The 14,629-nt window shown below is 40.4% G+C and overlaps 1 protein-coding gene across 1 annotated transcript in view; it reads left to right on the top strand.

Moving 5' to 3' along the window:
• Positions 1-14,629, top strand: part of CAPN9 (calpain 9) — a 39,660-nt gene continuing 25,031 nt past the window's right edge. Inside the window, exons 1-3 of the mRNA XM_015824905.1 lie at positions 1-110; positions 224-450; positions 13,132-13,201. Of these exons, the coding sequence (XP_015680391.1) occupies positions 238-450; positions 13,132-13,201 (283 nt within the window). The 5' untranslated portion in view covers positions 1-110; positions 224-237. The remainder of the gene's footprint in view (positions 111-223; positions 451-13,131; positions 13,202-14,629) is intronic.

The following is a 14,629-nucleotide window of genomic DNA, read 5'->3' as shown; positions in this document are numbered from 1 at the left end:
ACTGTTTATTCTCTGGGTGTTGCTTTTTAAACAACAGTGTGCAAGGTTGTGAAGCTGCCATTTAGGCAAGAAGAAAGATAGTTTTCTCCCCTCTAAACTTTTTCCTGCAGGTAAAGATATTCTTGTAAGGGCAATCTGATTAGCTCTCCTTTTTTTGCTGTCATTTTCATTTGTAGAATTTGTAGAATTTCCCCTTTAGCTATTCACTTCCTCTTCTTCTTAGATAGAAGCAGAGCCATGCCTTATACCCAGCGGGACCCCAGCACACGGGCTCCTCCTCTGCCCCAAAATGCTTGTGCCACCCACTCCAGTGGCCAAACCTACCAGGAGCTGAAGCTTGAATGTCAGCAGAAGGAGACCCTCTTTGAGGACTGTGATTTCCCAGCCAGTGACTCTTCCCTGTTCTACAGTGAGAAACCGCCCGTCTCTTTTGTGTGGAAAAGACCAGGGGTAAGTTTAAACCAAGAGTGCATTTTCTATGAGCTGAAATTTGTACAAAAGCAGAAAAAATGTCTCTCCCTCAGGGTGATTGTTAAACATGTAATATATCATACATTTCAGAAGAAGTGGCTGGTGTTTCTTTTCTTTTTTATATGAAGTTTTATTTAAAAGTTTAAAGGAAAAATAAAACAAAACAAAAACCTAGCAAAAGCTTAAGAGTCAGGAGAGCGAAGACAGAATAAAGAAAGTGCAATAAAATAAAAAATATAGGCAGAAAAAAAGATACGCAAAAAGAAAAAAAAAGAATGACTTCTGACTTCTTGAACAGCAGATATAGATAAAACTTGAGTTCAACTCTTGCTTTATAATTACAACGTAACATCCATTTTTAAAATGATCTATAACTATCACTACTCATTAAATTCATGTGTCATGATTTAATTTTTTTTAACTTCCCGCAAAAAGTCCAAAAGGACTGCCAATTGGTATTACATTTGGCCAATATCTTTTCTCTAATCAGAGATGTCAGTTTCAACTAGCTCCATCAGGAGGCTAATGTTTCTTGAGTGCCTCATAATTTGCTTTTCTACATGACTCCTGGGTTTCCCCTGGCCCTTTTTCCCTCCAACCCTCTATTCTGGCTAAATGTACGCTCTGCGTCTTATTGAAGATACCCTGCTATTTTGTTTTCGGATCAGATTGACCCACATAAGATAAAGTGCAGAATTTGAGCTTTCCTGGCAGTGGTTATGAATTTTGGATGAAAATGGCATTGACTGTATCTGCAAATGCTCAAGAAAGTATCAAGAGGTAGAAAAAAAAACCTGGGATGCAGGAATAAAAGCCAGCCTAATGCAATTGTCACATTTCATTTATTTTTGCTCCATAATTCACTGTCTTTCATTATCCTTTTTGGCTATTACCTGACTTTCATTTACCTGGGGTGTAAAAACACCCAAAAAGAAAGAATGGAATGGAAAAGAATAAGAATAAGAATAAAAGAATAAGAATAAGAATAGAATAATTTATTTGGCCAAATGTGATTAGACACACAAGGAATTTGTCTCTGGTGTAAAAGCTCTCAGTGTTAATCATAATAATGATACCAATAAGAGGGGATAGTAAAGAAGATGGAAAGAGTATTAATACTTCAGCCATACAACATGGCTAAATAAGCTTAGGCATAAGAAAGTGCTGTGAGGATTAGGTGTTCGGCAGAGTGATGGCATGAGGAAAAAATACTGTCCCTGGATCTAGTGGTTTTGGCATGCAATGCCCTATAGTGGTGTCCCAAGGGGAGGAGTTGAAACAGTTTATGTCCAAGATGTGAGGGGTCTGTAGATATTTTCTCAGCCCTTCTTCTGTCCTGCACAATATACTGGTCTTCTCTGGAAGGCAGACTGGTTGTAATTGTTTTTTCTGTAGTCCTAACTATCCAGTGCAAGGATAATGGAGGAACAAAGTTGTCATGCTACCAAGGAGCAAATCTCTTCTCAAGTAGTAATGCCCAACTGGCATTTCAAATGTCTGCTAGCTCGCTTAATGAGCATAAGTACTTTTACATTAGAATGTAGTTTTATTGGGTGCATATTTGGTTGCAGTTAGCCCACCAGCCTACTGTTTCAAGTATCATGCTTTCTGTGTAAGGTGTTCCTTCTAAGGTCTGTGAAGAACTTCAAAATGGAAATTCCTCTGAATCCTAATGCTTACCATCCTGATCTTGAATCAATCCCCAAATCTCTTTGTATTAATTCGTTCATTCATTCATTCATTCATTCATTCAATTTCTATAGCCACCCAACTCAACCAAGTGACTCTGGGTGGCTTACAATTATAAAACAATTAAAAACAATAAATAGTAAATAAATACAATGAGCAGCCAAAATAATTAATCAGCTAAAAGTAAAGCCAAGTAACTGGACCTTTACACAGAATTGGGTTCACAGCCAAGTTTTTAAAGCCCTGAGAAAAGGCAACAGGGTTGGGGCCATTCTAATCTCTGAGGAGAAAATATTCTATAAGGGGCTACAGCAGAAAAAGGCTGCCTTCTAGTTCCTTCCAGCTGACACTCTTTGGCTGACAGGATATGCAGCATGCCCAGTTTGCTGGATTGATTTAGATGGATAGAGACTCTTGGAAAAAGATGGTCCCTCAGGCAACTTGGTTCTAAGCCATGTAGGGCTTTAAAGGTGACAACCCAGCACCTTGAATTGTAAACAGGAATATTGTGAGAATATAATGGCAATAGGGTCATTCAGTCTGAATTCCTTATGCAGATGAATAAAATAACTATTTCTCCAAGGGGTCATTGCAAGTTGTAGAGAATACATGTGAAAAGGTATTTGATTTTCTCCTTCCCATCAGGTACAATTTGGATTCAGAACACAGTCTTATTCTCCCTATGATTTATAATAAGAGGACGTCTTACCTAAATGGCAACTTTTGAAAAATACACTCTTATAAACCTAATTAATACCCCAAAGTGATTTCTTACTCTATACCAGTGGTGGCGAACCTATGGCACGGGTGCCAGAGGCGCCACTCGGAGCCCTCTCTGTGGGCACACATGCCGTTGCCCCAGCCTTGCCTCCGCCCATGACCCCCTCCTCACTAGCAGCCTCCCTGGAGGAGAGTTCCCCCTGAGCATGGCCCATGCGGAGCAGCGCAGCCAAGGACATGGCAGCCAGGCAGCATAGACAAGACTCTGCCCTCACGCCCCAATGCGCACAGTTGATGTTGCAGGGCGTGGGCAGAGGGCGTGGCCACCATGGTGCTGCTGGGCTGCCTGGGCGATCTGTGGCGGGCCCTGGAGGCAGTGAGTGGCCCTGCGGGCAGGCAGGGTGTGGTGGAGCAGGGGCGGGGGCAGTTTTTGGGCACTCAGTCTCTAAAAAGTTCGCCATCACTGCTCTATACGCTTACATGGGTAAATCTGTGCTATATTCAGTAAATAAATTACTTTTGATTCATGGCTTGTAATTCTTCTAGGTACAAAAATTAAAAACCTTTGAATCACACTTTTAACAACCATAATAAAAAAAATCTCCAAGAATATTGTCAGTGGTGATGTATTTTATTTGATGTACTGCATTGTTTAAAACTCTATTTATGGAATATTTGTACTTCCTTATGAATCACTTTATAGGAGTTGGGCCAACAAAAAAATTCACTTGAATTTCTATCATACATTTTAGTTTGCTTGCTTGTTTATTTACTTACTGGACTGATATAACCACCCAACTCATATAATGACTTTAGTGGCTAATGATCTATAAAAGCATCCCTAAAAACAAAGGTTCCCTTCCTCCACTGCCAGGCACCAATCAAACAGCCTCCCAGTTCATCCTGCATCCTAGCCCAATGCTTGGGGGCAACGCCAGGTATTTGTGGCCTTCTAGAAGGCTAAAAGTTTAGGAATCTCTCAGATCTCAGGTTCCAAAGGGCTGAGAAGGGATGTTTCCAAGATCCCATCAGATGGCAACATTTAAGGGAGGGGACCTTGGATGCACCTACCTTATTCTACCAGTAGTAGGATGAGCCAATGGGCCTCAAAGAGAGACGGTCTATAGGTAACCTGACCCTGTACCATGTAGGACAGGGGTGTCAAATTCTATTTCATTGAGGGCCGCATCAGCACTGCGGTTGCCCTCAGGGGGCCAGGTGGGTGTGGCCAGGATGGATGCGGCCTACTGGGTGGGTGTGGATGGAGTGGGTGTGGCCTACTGGGTGGGTGTGGCCAGCTCTACATCGTTCATGTCAAGGGTGTCTGTGGGGCCTGGGCAGGAGTGGGATAGATCTGAGGGTCTCTGGCAGAAGGAGGTGGGACCAGGGCAAGTGCCAAGGCATGGTCCACTGGAGGAGCCTTACTGTTCCTCTCAGGCCATGCAGGGGGGGGGCTTATGGAGCTAAGACTGAATGCGTTTCAGCATAGATGGCCACCACAAAATTGTACATTGGCTCCCGGCTAGCCTGGGCCAGGGCCAAGGCAGTGGGGGCCGTTCCATCACTGTTTCCAGGATGGCTTCACGGGCCACATGAAACCACTTTGCGGGCTGTATCCAGCCCCCAGGCCTTGTGTTTGACATGTTTGATGTAGGACTTTAAAGGTGATAACTATCACTTTGAATTGTGCACCTGGAGAGCAACTGGGAGTCAGTGTAGCTGGTTCTCCTGCTTGAGCAGGGGGCTGGACTAGAAGACCTCCAAGGTTCTGTTCTATGCTATTCTATGCTATTCTATTCTATTCTGTTCTGTTCTGTTCTCTTCTCTTCTCTTCTCTTCTCTTCTCTTCTATTCTATTCTCAAATTATCAGATTTTTCTACTGGGCAGATCACCGTCTGTTCTTTGGTAAAGGGGATGCAGCATGACTGTGATACAAAAATACAGGTGGTCCTTGACTTACAATAGTTTGTTTTGTGACCATTCAAAGTTACAACAGCACTGATAAAAGTGACTTACAGCTGTTTTTCATCCTTATGACCGTTGCAGCATCCCCGTGCTCACATGATCAAAATTCAGACAGTTGGCAACTCACTCATTTTTATGACAGTTACAGTGTCCTGGGGGTCATGTGACCAATTTTTGCGACCTTCTGACAAGCAAAGTCAATGGGGAAGCCAGATTTATTTAACAACCGTGTCACTAATGCAGCAACTACGATTCACTTAATAACTGTGGCAAAAAAGGTCATAAAATGGGGCAAAATTCACTTAACAAATATCTCACTTAGCAACAGAAATTGTGATCGTAAGATGAGGACTACCTGTAGGTAAGATTTGTAAAATAAGGCCATCTGCCCACCTAAGGCAGCCTAGGCAGAACACATCCTGGTTTGGTGTTGCTGCTTTCAAAGTGCTGCGATTAATCCAGGCTCGAGGCTGCATTTCATACTAAAGCAAACAGTTTAATTCAGTTCATAAGGTGCTACGTCTGTCCTTAATGGAAGCTAAATAACCTTAGATCTCTTAGGGAATATAGTAAAAGGATTCTGTCTCGTATCCCAGACAAGACAGCTTCTAAAATAAGAGATTGAAGAGCAAGTCTTTGAATGCAGTGCTTTCAAATGGTTGTTTTCTTAATTAATAAATTAATGTTCGTGTCACCAATGCATTTAAATAGAGAAAGTTTAAAAGTACACCTGACAAGTAGGTATTTATTGTACACTAGCAGATGTTCCAGGAATGCAGACCTATGCAGAGAACAATTTGGTATACCAAAACAGGCAACTCATAGATGAGTATAGGAAGTGAAGTCAGGGTAAAGGAAAGAAAGCAATTTTAGCAATCAGTACAGGATTTGCTTATTTATGTATTTATTTAAATGATTTATAAACCCACTCATCTCAATGCAGTGACTCTGGGTTGTATGCAAAGTTTAAAACCATCACATATAGCCAGTGCTTTTTTTGTCATAGAATGCACCGGAACAGAGTTCCGGCACCTTTTTTTGATGGATTTTCCAAGTTTTAAAAGTAACTTGAAAATTTGATGTTTGGTCCACGTGGACTAGAATCGCCCTTTCGAGCATAGCAGGTCGGCGGCAAAATCATTAAAACGGTGCATGTGGGCTGTTTGTGTGTCGAGTCCGATGCATGCGTACTTTGTCCGCGCTGGTTGTGATGGTGCTGCTCGGCTTGTGGCACTGCTCGGCTTGTGATTGGTCGTGTGGTTGCGCGCTGAGTGCTTATTGCGGGCGGTGACTGTTATGTTTCATTACACAACTGATATGTGTGGGTGTGTGTACAGTTATTGACTACGTGCGAAAGGTAAATAATTTCTTTATTTTAAAAAATCGTTGTGAATTGAAAATCTTTTTTAAAATGTTAGTGTAAATTTGACCCCAAATTTAAAAATGAAAAAAAAATACTAATTACTTCTCAACCACCGGTCCTGCTAAGAACTGAATATATAATTTTTTAAAATAAAAGGTTAACAAGATATGAGTTCCGGCACCTTTTTTCTCACAAAAAAGCACTGCATATAACTAATTTTAGCATGATTTGCCCCCACCCCCCAAACAAAAAGCCACATCAAGAGCAGAGCTCACCTGGCCAAAGTAAAAGGGTGTCCAAAATGAGAGAGCAGGATCAACCTGGTTCTTGTTGCATGTAGCCAGTGGAGACAGCTTGATTTTCTTCCACTGAGTACAACCTCCAATTATGATCCTTACTGGTCAGGATTCCATTGCAGGCTGCAGGGCTCCTCTGATCACACTTACTGCAGAGATTTTGGACACTTTGTGGGCTCAGTGGGGCCAGGGCATGTAAACTGTGTGTAAAACTGCTCAAACTAAGGAGTCACTTACAGAGTAGGAAGTAATATTCTATCTCTATGTATTCTCTCTCCTATCTGTCTGTCTGTCTTGTCTGTCTGTCTGTCTGCCTATCTATCCACCTGTCTGTCTGTCTGTCTGTCTGTCTGTCTATCTATCCACCTGTCTGTCTGTCTGTCTGTCTGTCTGTCTGTCTGTCTGTCTGTCTGTCTGTCTGTCTGTCTGTCTGTCTGTCTGTCTGTCTTTCTTTCTTTCTTTCTTTCTTTCTATCTATCCACCTGTCTGTCCATCCCTTTTCAACAAGTATTTCAACTATTTTAAAACTGTTTTCTGGATGACTGACCCACAGAGAATAATGCCTGTTCTGGGAAGCACAAAGGTCTGGAGGGTATCTTTTATGGAGAGGCTAGTGTGTGCTATGGTTTTTATGTGTTTTCAGGGAGATCTGAAAACTTGTGGAGGGTGTGTGTGGATCATAGGTTTTCCATGGATAATTAAATGTACAGGAAGGATAAAATAAAATTCCCAGTTTTCAGCACTAAAAAACTGGTTGGTGGTACCTGTTGAACTTGTGCTGTAGGTCTTTGGTCTCTCAGCAGCCAAGCTAAGATTGTCGGCGTAGAGAAGATGCTAACTCTTCATAAAAAATGATGCCTTTTGTCCTATTGCTGATGGGGTAAGAAAGGGGGACAAGGGACAGTTTGTGAGGTTGAGTTGAGTGAATTTGCTTCTATCCACTGTGCATTTGGATCTGAACAGTCTTCTCAGACTGACTCCAAATGCCTTTTGAAAGTCATGTCAAGTCAAATGAAGCTGCCATTTTTTTTATAAAAGGGGGGGAAATGGATCTGTGGATTCAGTCCTACCTGAAAGTCTTGAAATAACAGTGCCCATTTTTTACTAGCTGACAGTATGTTAGGCTGCTTGTGTTATACTGACTAGTAAAAGAAAAAAATAACATGTTCAGTTTGAAAACAATAATTTCCTGATCAATTAAACTTATTTTAATACAATAAAGCAGCAATTCCACTTGTGCCATATAATTCTTTCCTTAAATAATTATCCCCAGGCTTTCCCAATTTCATACTTTTCATATATATTATACAATTCCCACAATCTCTATTAGGTTAACTTAGAACTGTGGGGAATGAAATCTAATTATAGGACATGAAGAGACAACTTGTGGGAAAAGGCTGCTTTTTAACAGGCCATTCATGCTGCTGATTTTTTTAAAGCTCTGTTGATATGATCTATTTAGAAGCCGCCGTTGACATGACAAGCAATGATAGAGGACAGAAAAAGCAAGACGAAAATGTCAGAGATGTTTCTGCAGACAGAAGCTAACAGGGGAACATGCTTCTATAGCAAAACCTCCTTCCTGACAAATGTTCAGGAAGTCACTTATGATGTCTACCTAGCAGGTGACATTGGGAAATGATGACTGGCATCAAAAGGCGGTTATTGAGATTGCAAGTCTTGCAATAGCTATGGGTAGTTTAAAAAATCAGTATTGGGTAATAACCTGCCTGTTCCTTTCCCTTCTCCCCTCTTCCACATCACAAACATTTCATATGTTTCAGAAGAAATATCTCAGAGTGGATGACCTTGTTACCAACATCTCTGTCTTTCCACTGTGTCATGATTAGTGAGAACAAAAGACACATTGTCAACAGCACCACCATCTTATTCAACCCTCTGGTTTTGCACTTTCTGTGATAGATGGATGCATTGATTCACCCACAGAATATTGTAACACAGGAAACATGGCCAGCCCAGTGGAATGGTTTAGGCCACTGAGTTCAACTGCAGTGTCCATGGATTCAAATTACAACATCAAAACCACAAGGCTCAGAATAAAGAAGGAATTCTTTGACAATGGTAATTTTGTATTTTTATAGTGTCTAACATAAGACACTTGTGGGGAAGTGACAGACTATTACGTAGTTTCCTTTAATAGGGGCATGTAAACAAATCCACTGTGCTGAAAGAACCAAGTGAGGAATAGAATAACTCTGCTTTAACAAAATTGTGCCATCTATTCATCATGTATCCACCCATGCATCCAAAGCAGAAGGTGAATTTACATGCCTATAATTTGCTAGTTGCTTTCTGTTAATCAGGGAGAGAGGTAAAAGGTCCACTCCCCAAAACTGTATCCCCTTCCTGCATTTTACTAAGCTAGAAAGTGACACTTGACTTCAGGTCCTCAAATTCTCTGAATTCTGAGTTCTGAGACCGGTTTTATATCAACACAGTACGCTGCAGAATACTTGCATGTATAGAAAAGTCTGACTGAAGCCAAAGAAGTAAAATGTAGATGCAATGAGTAGGTATATTTATTGGACAAGAACAATAGTTGATGGGCAACTCTTAGTTTCTAGCTTATCTAATGGTGTTTATCTTTTTTTAAAAAAACTACCAGAGTGGTTTACATAATACATGAAAAGTAGGAGACAACATTAATAATAAATATATAAGCACATTAATGTAAAGTAAAAATAAAAACAAAACAACACGAGCTTTTTGGAAAAATATTTGCATTGTTTAAGAATAGGAGACAGAAGAAACCTTGACATTCAAGAGATCAAATCCTTATAAAAGCAGCTGAAATAAAAGTATTCAAAGCAATCACCCCAAATTAGACAGCAAAGAAGCCCAATATTTCTGGAATGAAGTCTGACAATCTAGGTTCACTTTTTCTCACTTTAATTATACTAGATGTTTTGACAACCCTTCCCATAAGCCCTAGCCAGCCTGGTGCACTACCTATATTGGCTGAAATGTTAATCAAACACATTTGGAGGGAATCAGTTCGTGGAATGTGAACTGAAGAGCCAACATCTCTACTTCTCATTTATACCTATGTGACAATATGTAGAGATATAACAAAGCAGAGCAATTCATATGAGAACAGAAGCTCAGAAAGAAATAGGCCATGAAACTTGTCAAATTTTGATTTAGACATCTGTCATGATAACAATAATAACAACAATAATAACAATAATAGAGTTGAAAGGAACCTTTGAGGTCTTCTAGTCCAACCACCTGCTCAGGCAGGAAACCCTATGCCATTTCAGACAAATGGTTGTCCAATCTCTTCTTAAAAACTTCCAGTATTGGAGCATTCACTTCTGGAGGCAGGTTGTTCTACTGATTAATTCTAACTGTCAGGAAATTTCTCCTTAGTTCTAGATTGCTTCTCTCTGATTAATTCCCATCCATTGCTTCTTGTCCTGCCTTCAGGTGCTTTGGAGAATAGCTTGACTCTCTCTTCTTTGTGGCAACCCCTGAAATATTGGAACGCTGCTATCATGTCACCCCTCATCCAGCAACTGTTCCTTATATGTTTTAGCCTCCAGTCCCCTAATCACCTTTGTTGCTCTTCTCTATACTCTTTCTAGAGTCTCAACATCTTTTTTACATCGTGGTGACCAAAACTGGATGCAGTATTCCACGTGTGGCATTACCAAGGCATTATAAAGTGGTATTAACACTTCATGTGATGATGGGGCAATGACTGAGGATAATGTTGACAATGATTACAAGTTGCTAAGTCACATGTAATTCAAGACATGTTAAGGGCTACAAGAATCTTATACATGTTTGAAAAATAACTTTTCTCTTTGGAAGAATGGCTAACTAAATTGTGGGGGTATGCCTTGATATCTAGGATAACTTTGTATTTAGAAAATATATTAGGCATGGAGTTTGATATCAATTGGAAATCATCTTGGATTGGAAAAAGCCATTAAAAACAGGCAACCACGAAGAGAAAGTCATGGAAATACAAAGAGAATTAAAACGTCCCATTTCTCCTAGGAGTTCATAAGTTACCCTGGCCTGGGGCCTGCTGAAAGAAGCACATTTTTAAACTCATAGGAGGAGTGGGGCCATATGGACTTCAGGGATGAGGATGTGCTCTGGGAACCTATAAATTGGTCTCTGTTTTGTTGTAGTACAGCCAGAAACAATAAAGTAATTTATTTGTTTGACTCTCGCCCTAATTCTGAAAGTCTTAAAAAACTTGGCCATCCTCTGAATCTTGGGAGTAGGCTCCTGGTGCAGCATGGGTTGTTTCCAGTGGTGGGATTCAGCTGGTTCGCACCACTTTGGTAGAAGTGGTAGCTAATTTTTTGTTGCCCAGGCCCAGAATGGACTTCCGGAAGCAGCATCCACGCAGAGAACCGGTTATTCACATATTTGATTCCCACCGCTGGTTGTTTCCTATTGTCAATCCCACCAGGTAGGCCAGACCAAGAATCAACACCGCAAGGCTAAGATTATTTTTATTGAGGGTGGCTATAATAACAGAATCTTGCAAGTCTTATTGTTCTGTGCTTCCTTTCTTTTATACCCATGTGAATCAGGGAGGTTTCTCTCCGAGTGGCTTACACATACACTTTCTGTTTGTTTTGGACTTAAGCCATGTTTTTCTCCTCAACATTTTGGAAACAGATCTGGCCAGCGTATATTCTGGACACACCGGATTTTTTTTTTAAAAAAATGTTTTTCTACATGTTTTCAACTTGTTTACTACTTCTACCAAATACCTAGATTTACTCCTAGTAACTTGGCCCCTAAATCTTGGTAAATAAGTAAATATTAAATTCCCATGTTCAACAGGTAATGAGATAAGAATATCTTTCTCTACCTGTTCTTTTGTCAACTCTACTCCTCCTTGAGAAGGCAAGATTTTTTTAAAAAAAAACCTAGATAAGAATTAGCAAAGGAATTTTACTTTTGTGAACTGCTCTGAGTCATATGAAGTGGCTGGCTTACACCTGATGTAAAATAAATAGAAATAAAAGAACACTACACCCATTCTTAGATACTGTAAGCAGATAGCTGGATCTGGAAGTAATTGGAAACTCAACAAATATCTTTCTTAAACTTTTGGATTTCAACCTATCAACTTTTCTCTGTTCTAGGATTAGCATTAACCTTACCTTGCCATGATAGAACCAAGTAAAATTTGTCATGACAAAGTGCTTCAATTTAACAAAGGGAAATATTATCATGCTTAGAGTATATATTATTTAGAAGTATTGCTTGTTTTTATATGGAAGAAAGAGCAAAAGAAACAGTTTCTCTCAATGATCTGTAATGAATACTCAGAATGAAATATGACAATTTAAACCACACTTAAATACTTTTTAATGCTTTTCTTAATATTCTTGTGCTGAGATAGTGTACCCCATGCATAAGCTGAGATATCTCTGCCCCATTCTGGGCAAGTTATGCTTTTTAGGGCCTGGAGGTTATTAAAGTCTGGATGGGGAGAAACTGGCTGTGACTGAATCAGAGCAAGATGGAGTGGTTGCTGGTTTTTGTATTTTTTGCAATTTCTGACTCTGGGTGGGGTAACACTCCTCCCAGATCACACCAAATTCTGGTGTAAATTTGGCGTTCCTCTTGGACTCCTGACTCCTGCTGGAAGACCAGGTAGCAGCTATGGCCAGAGAAGCCTTTGCACAAATCCATCTTATATGCCAATTGTACCCAATTGCTGGACCCTGTAGTCACTCATGCCTTAGTTATCTCATATTGGATAACTGCAATGCACTTTACATGGGGCTGCCCTTGAATACTATCTGGAAGCTGCAATTGGTTTGGAATGAGGTAGCAGGTGCAGTTTTGTGTGCCCCCTCTGTTTATACAACCCAGGATTGTATTAGCTTTTGGGGCTGCTGCTGCACACTGCTGGCTCATGGTTAAGTGATCGTCCACTAGGACTCCAAGTTCCCTCTTACAGTTGCTGTTTTTAAGCCAGGTCTCGCCTAATCTGTACTTATACCTTTGATTTTTCCTGCCTACATGTAAAACTTTGCTTTTCTCCTCATTGAAACTAATTTTGTTGGATAGGGCCCATTATTCAAGTTTGTCAAGATCTTTTTGGATCCTGAGTTTGTCTTCTGGGGTGTTGGCTACTCCTGCCAGTTTGATATCATCTGCAAATTTGATGAGTTCCCCTTCTATTCCCTCATCTAAGTCATTAATGAAGATATTGAAGAGTACTGGGCCTAAGATGGAACCCTGTGGTACCCCACTGCTTACTTCTCTCCATGTGGATGTAGTGCTGTTGAGGACTACTCATTGAGTACGGTTTGTCAGCCAGCTACAGATCCATCTGTTGTCTATTCCACCTTTTTTTCTAACTTACCAAGGAGTAGGTTGTGGTCTACTTTATCATCTTCATCAGAGAGGGGTTTTTTTCCAATTTCCTGGGCAAAGGAAGAGCTTTAGTTCAGCAATTTCATAATATTATAAGGTCAGATTTGAATAAACTGTACATTACAGGTTTTACAGAAAGTTCACATTTGTTAATTGTCAAACTGCCTCCGTAGAGATGTAAAATTATGAGAAGGTCATAGCAGACTATCTTCTAATCAGGTCACTGGTCTTGTTTTCCTATCTTCTTCAAGGAAATCGTTAAAGACCCACAGTTTATTCTTGGAGGAGCTACAAGAACTGACATTTGTCAAGGAGACCTTGGTGAGTATTTTTCCACTGGAATGATTTTTGCCCTGTTTGATACAAGGTATTAGGTAGTCCTGTTAAGACATTGTGTAAAATGTGTGCAGGCTTCCTAGTGGATAGATCCAGGTACCTCCCTAATCTCCCTGTGTTCAACTGGAGCACTGAAGGCTAGATGAACACAGGTTGACTTGTGTTCCCAAAAAACCTAATGAAGTTTGTACTGAAAGTCTCCTTCAGATACCTAGCTGAAGCAATGGAGGCATGTGAAGAGAAAGGAGGGCCAATATGCATCTCTCTTCTTGTCACATCAGATGTTCAACTGACTGGCTAAAGGAGGCAACTGATTGTGAGAAAAACATTGTTAGTCCAGTATGGGCCAAAACCATATGCAGCACCACATGCACACAAATCTAATGGAATCCCAGAAATTTAAAACTGAAAGGAATCTTGGAGGTCCTCTAATCTTATTATCTGCTAAATACAGGATTCCATTAAAAAGGCCCAAGGCAATGTTTGCAGTTCAACAGCCTCGTCCAGCAATAAGCCTTATGCAGACACTGAACAGATTTCATAATTTGCTCTTTTCACCTTGTGAGATACATTTTGCGTTTACATATGCAGCAATTGCTTTAGAACATAGTTCCTCTCCTGTGCAACAACGATGACTGGCAGAATCAGAAGTTAAAAAAAAGGAGACCCCCCCCAAAGAACAAAAAAAAAAGGAAATTATCAGTTCAATGTACTAGGAACAAGCTTTATTGAATTCATTCCTGGATAGCAAAGATGAAAATAGAACTCAAAATAAGATGCCAATTGACTTTTTGCTATATTATGCAACATTTATTTATCGATATATCCCATCTTTCACTCAGGAGTTCAAAACAGCATGGGTAGCACATTCTCTGGCTATTTTCCCAACAATTTAGTGAGATAGATTGGTCTGAGAGAGAGAGGGGGGGATTGGCCCAAATTAATCCAGTGAATTTCCATGGCTGATGATAGACTGGAATATAAGTCTTTCTATCCTAGTCCAACATCTCACTAACTATACCATACGAGCTCTCCATATTGCAAATCCACCAAAAGAGCTAAGATGCCCTTTGAAATGTGCAGCTACCAGATTAAAACCAAGTTGTTATTGTTCAGTTACTAAGTCATGTCTGACTCTTTGCAACCCCATGGACCGTGGCATGCCACACCCCGTCTTCCATTGTCTCCCAGAGTCTGCCCAAATTCACGCCCATGGGGTCAATGACACTGTCTAACCATCTCCTCTTCTGCCATCCCCTTCTCCTTTTGCCTTCAATCTTTCCCAACATCAGGGTCTTCTCCAATGAGTCCCCACTTCTCATTTGATGGCCAAAGTATTGGAATTTCAGCTTCAGTATCTGTCCTTCCAAACAGCAGTCAGGGTTGATTTCCTTTAGGAATTACAGCTAGGAG

Source organism: Protobothrops mucrosquamatus, unplaced genomic scaffold (genome assembly GCF_001527695.2).
Source record: "Protobothrops mucrosquamatus isolate PMUCROS unplaced genomic scaffold, P.Mucros_1.0 scaffold2411, whole genome shotgun sequence".
Lineage (NCBI taxonomy): Eukaryota > Metazoa > Chordata > Lepidosauria > Squamata > Viperidae > Protobothrops > Protobothrops mucrosquamatus.
This window is presented reverse-complemented; position numbering and strand designations above follow the sequence as displayed.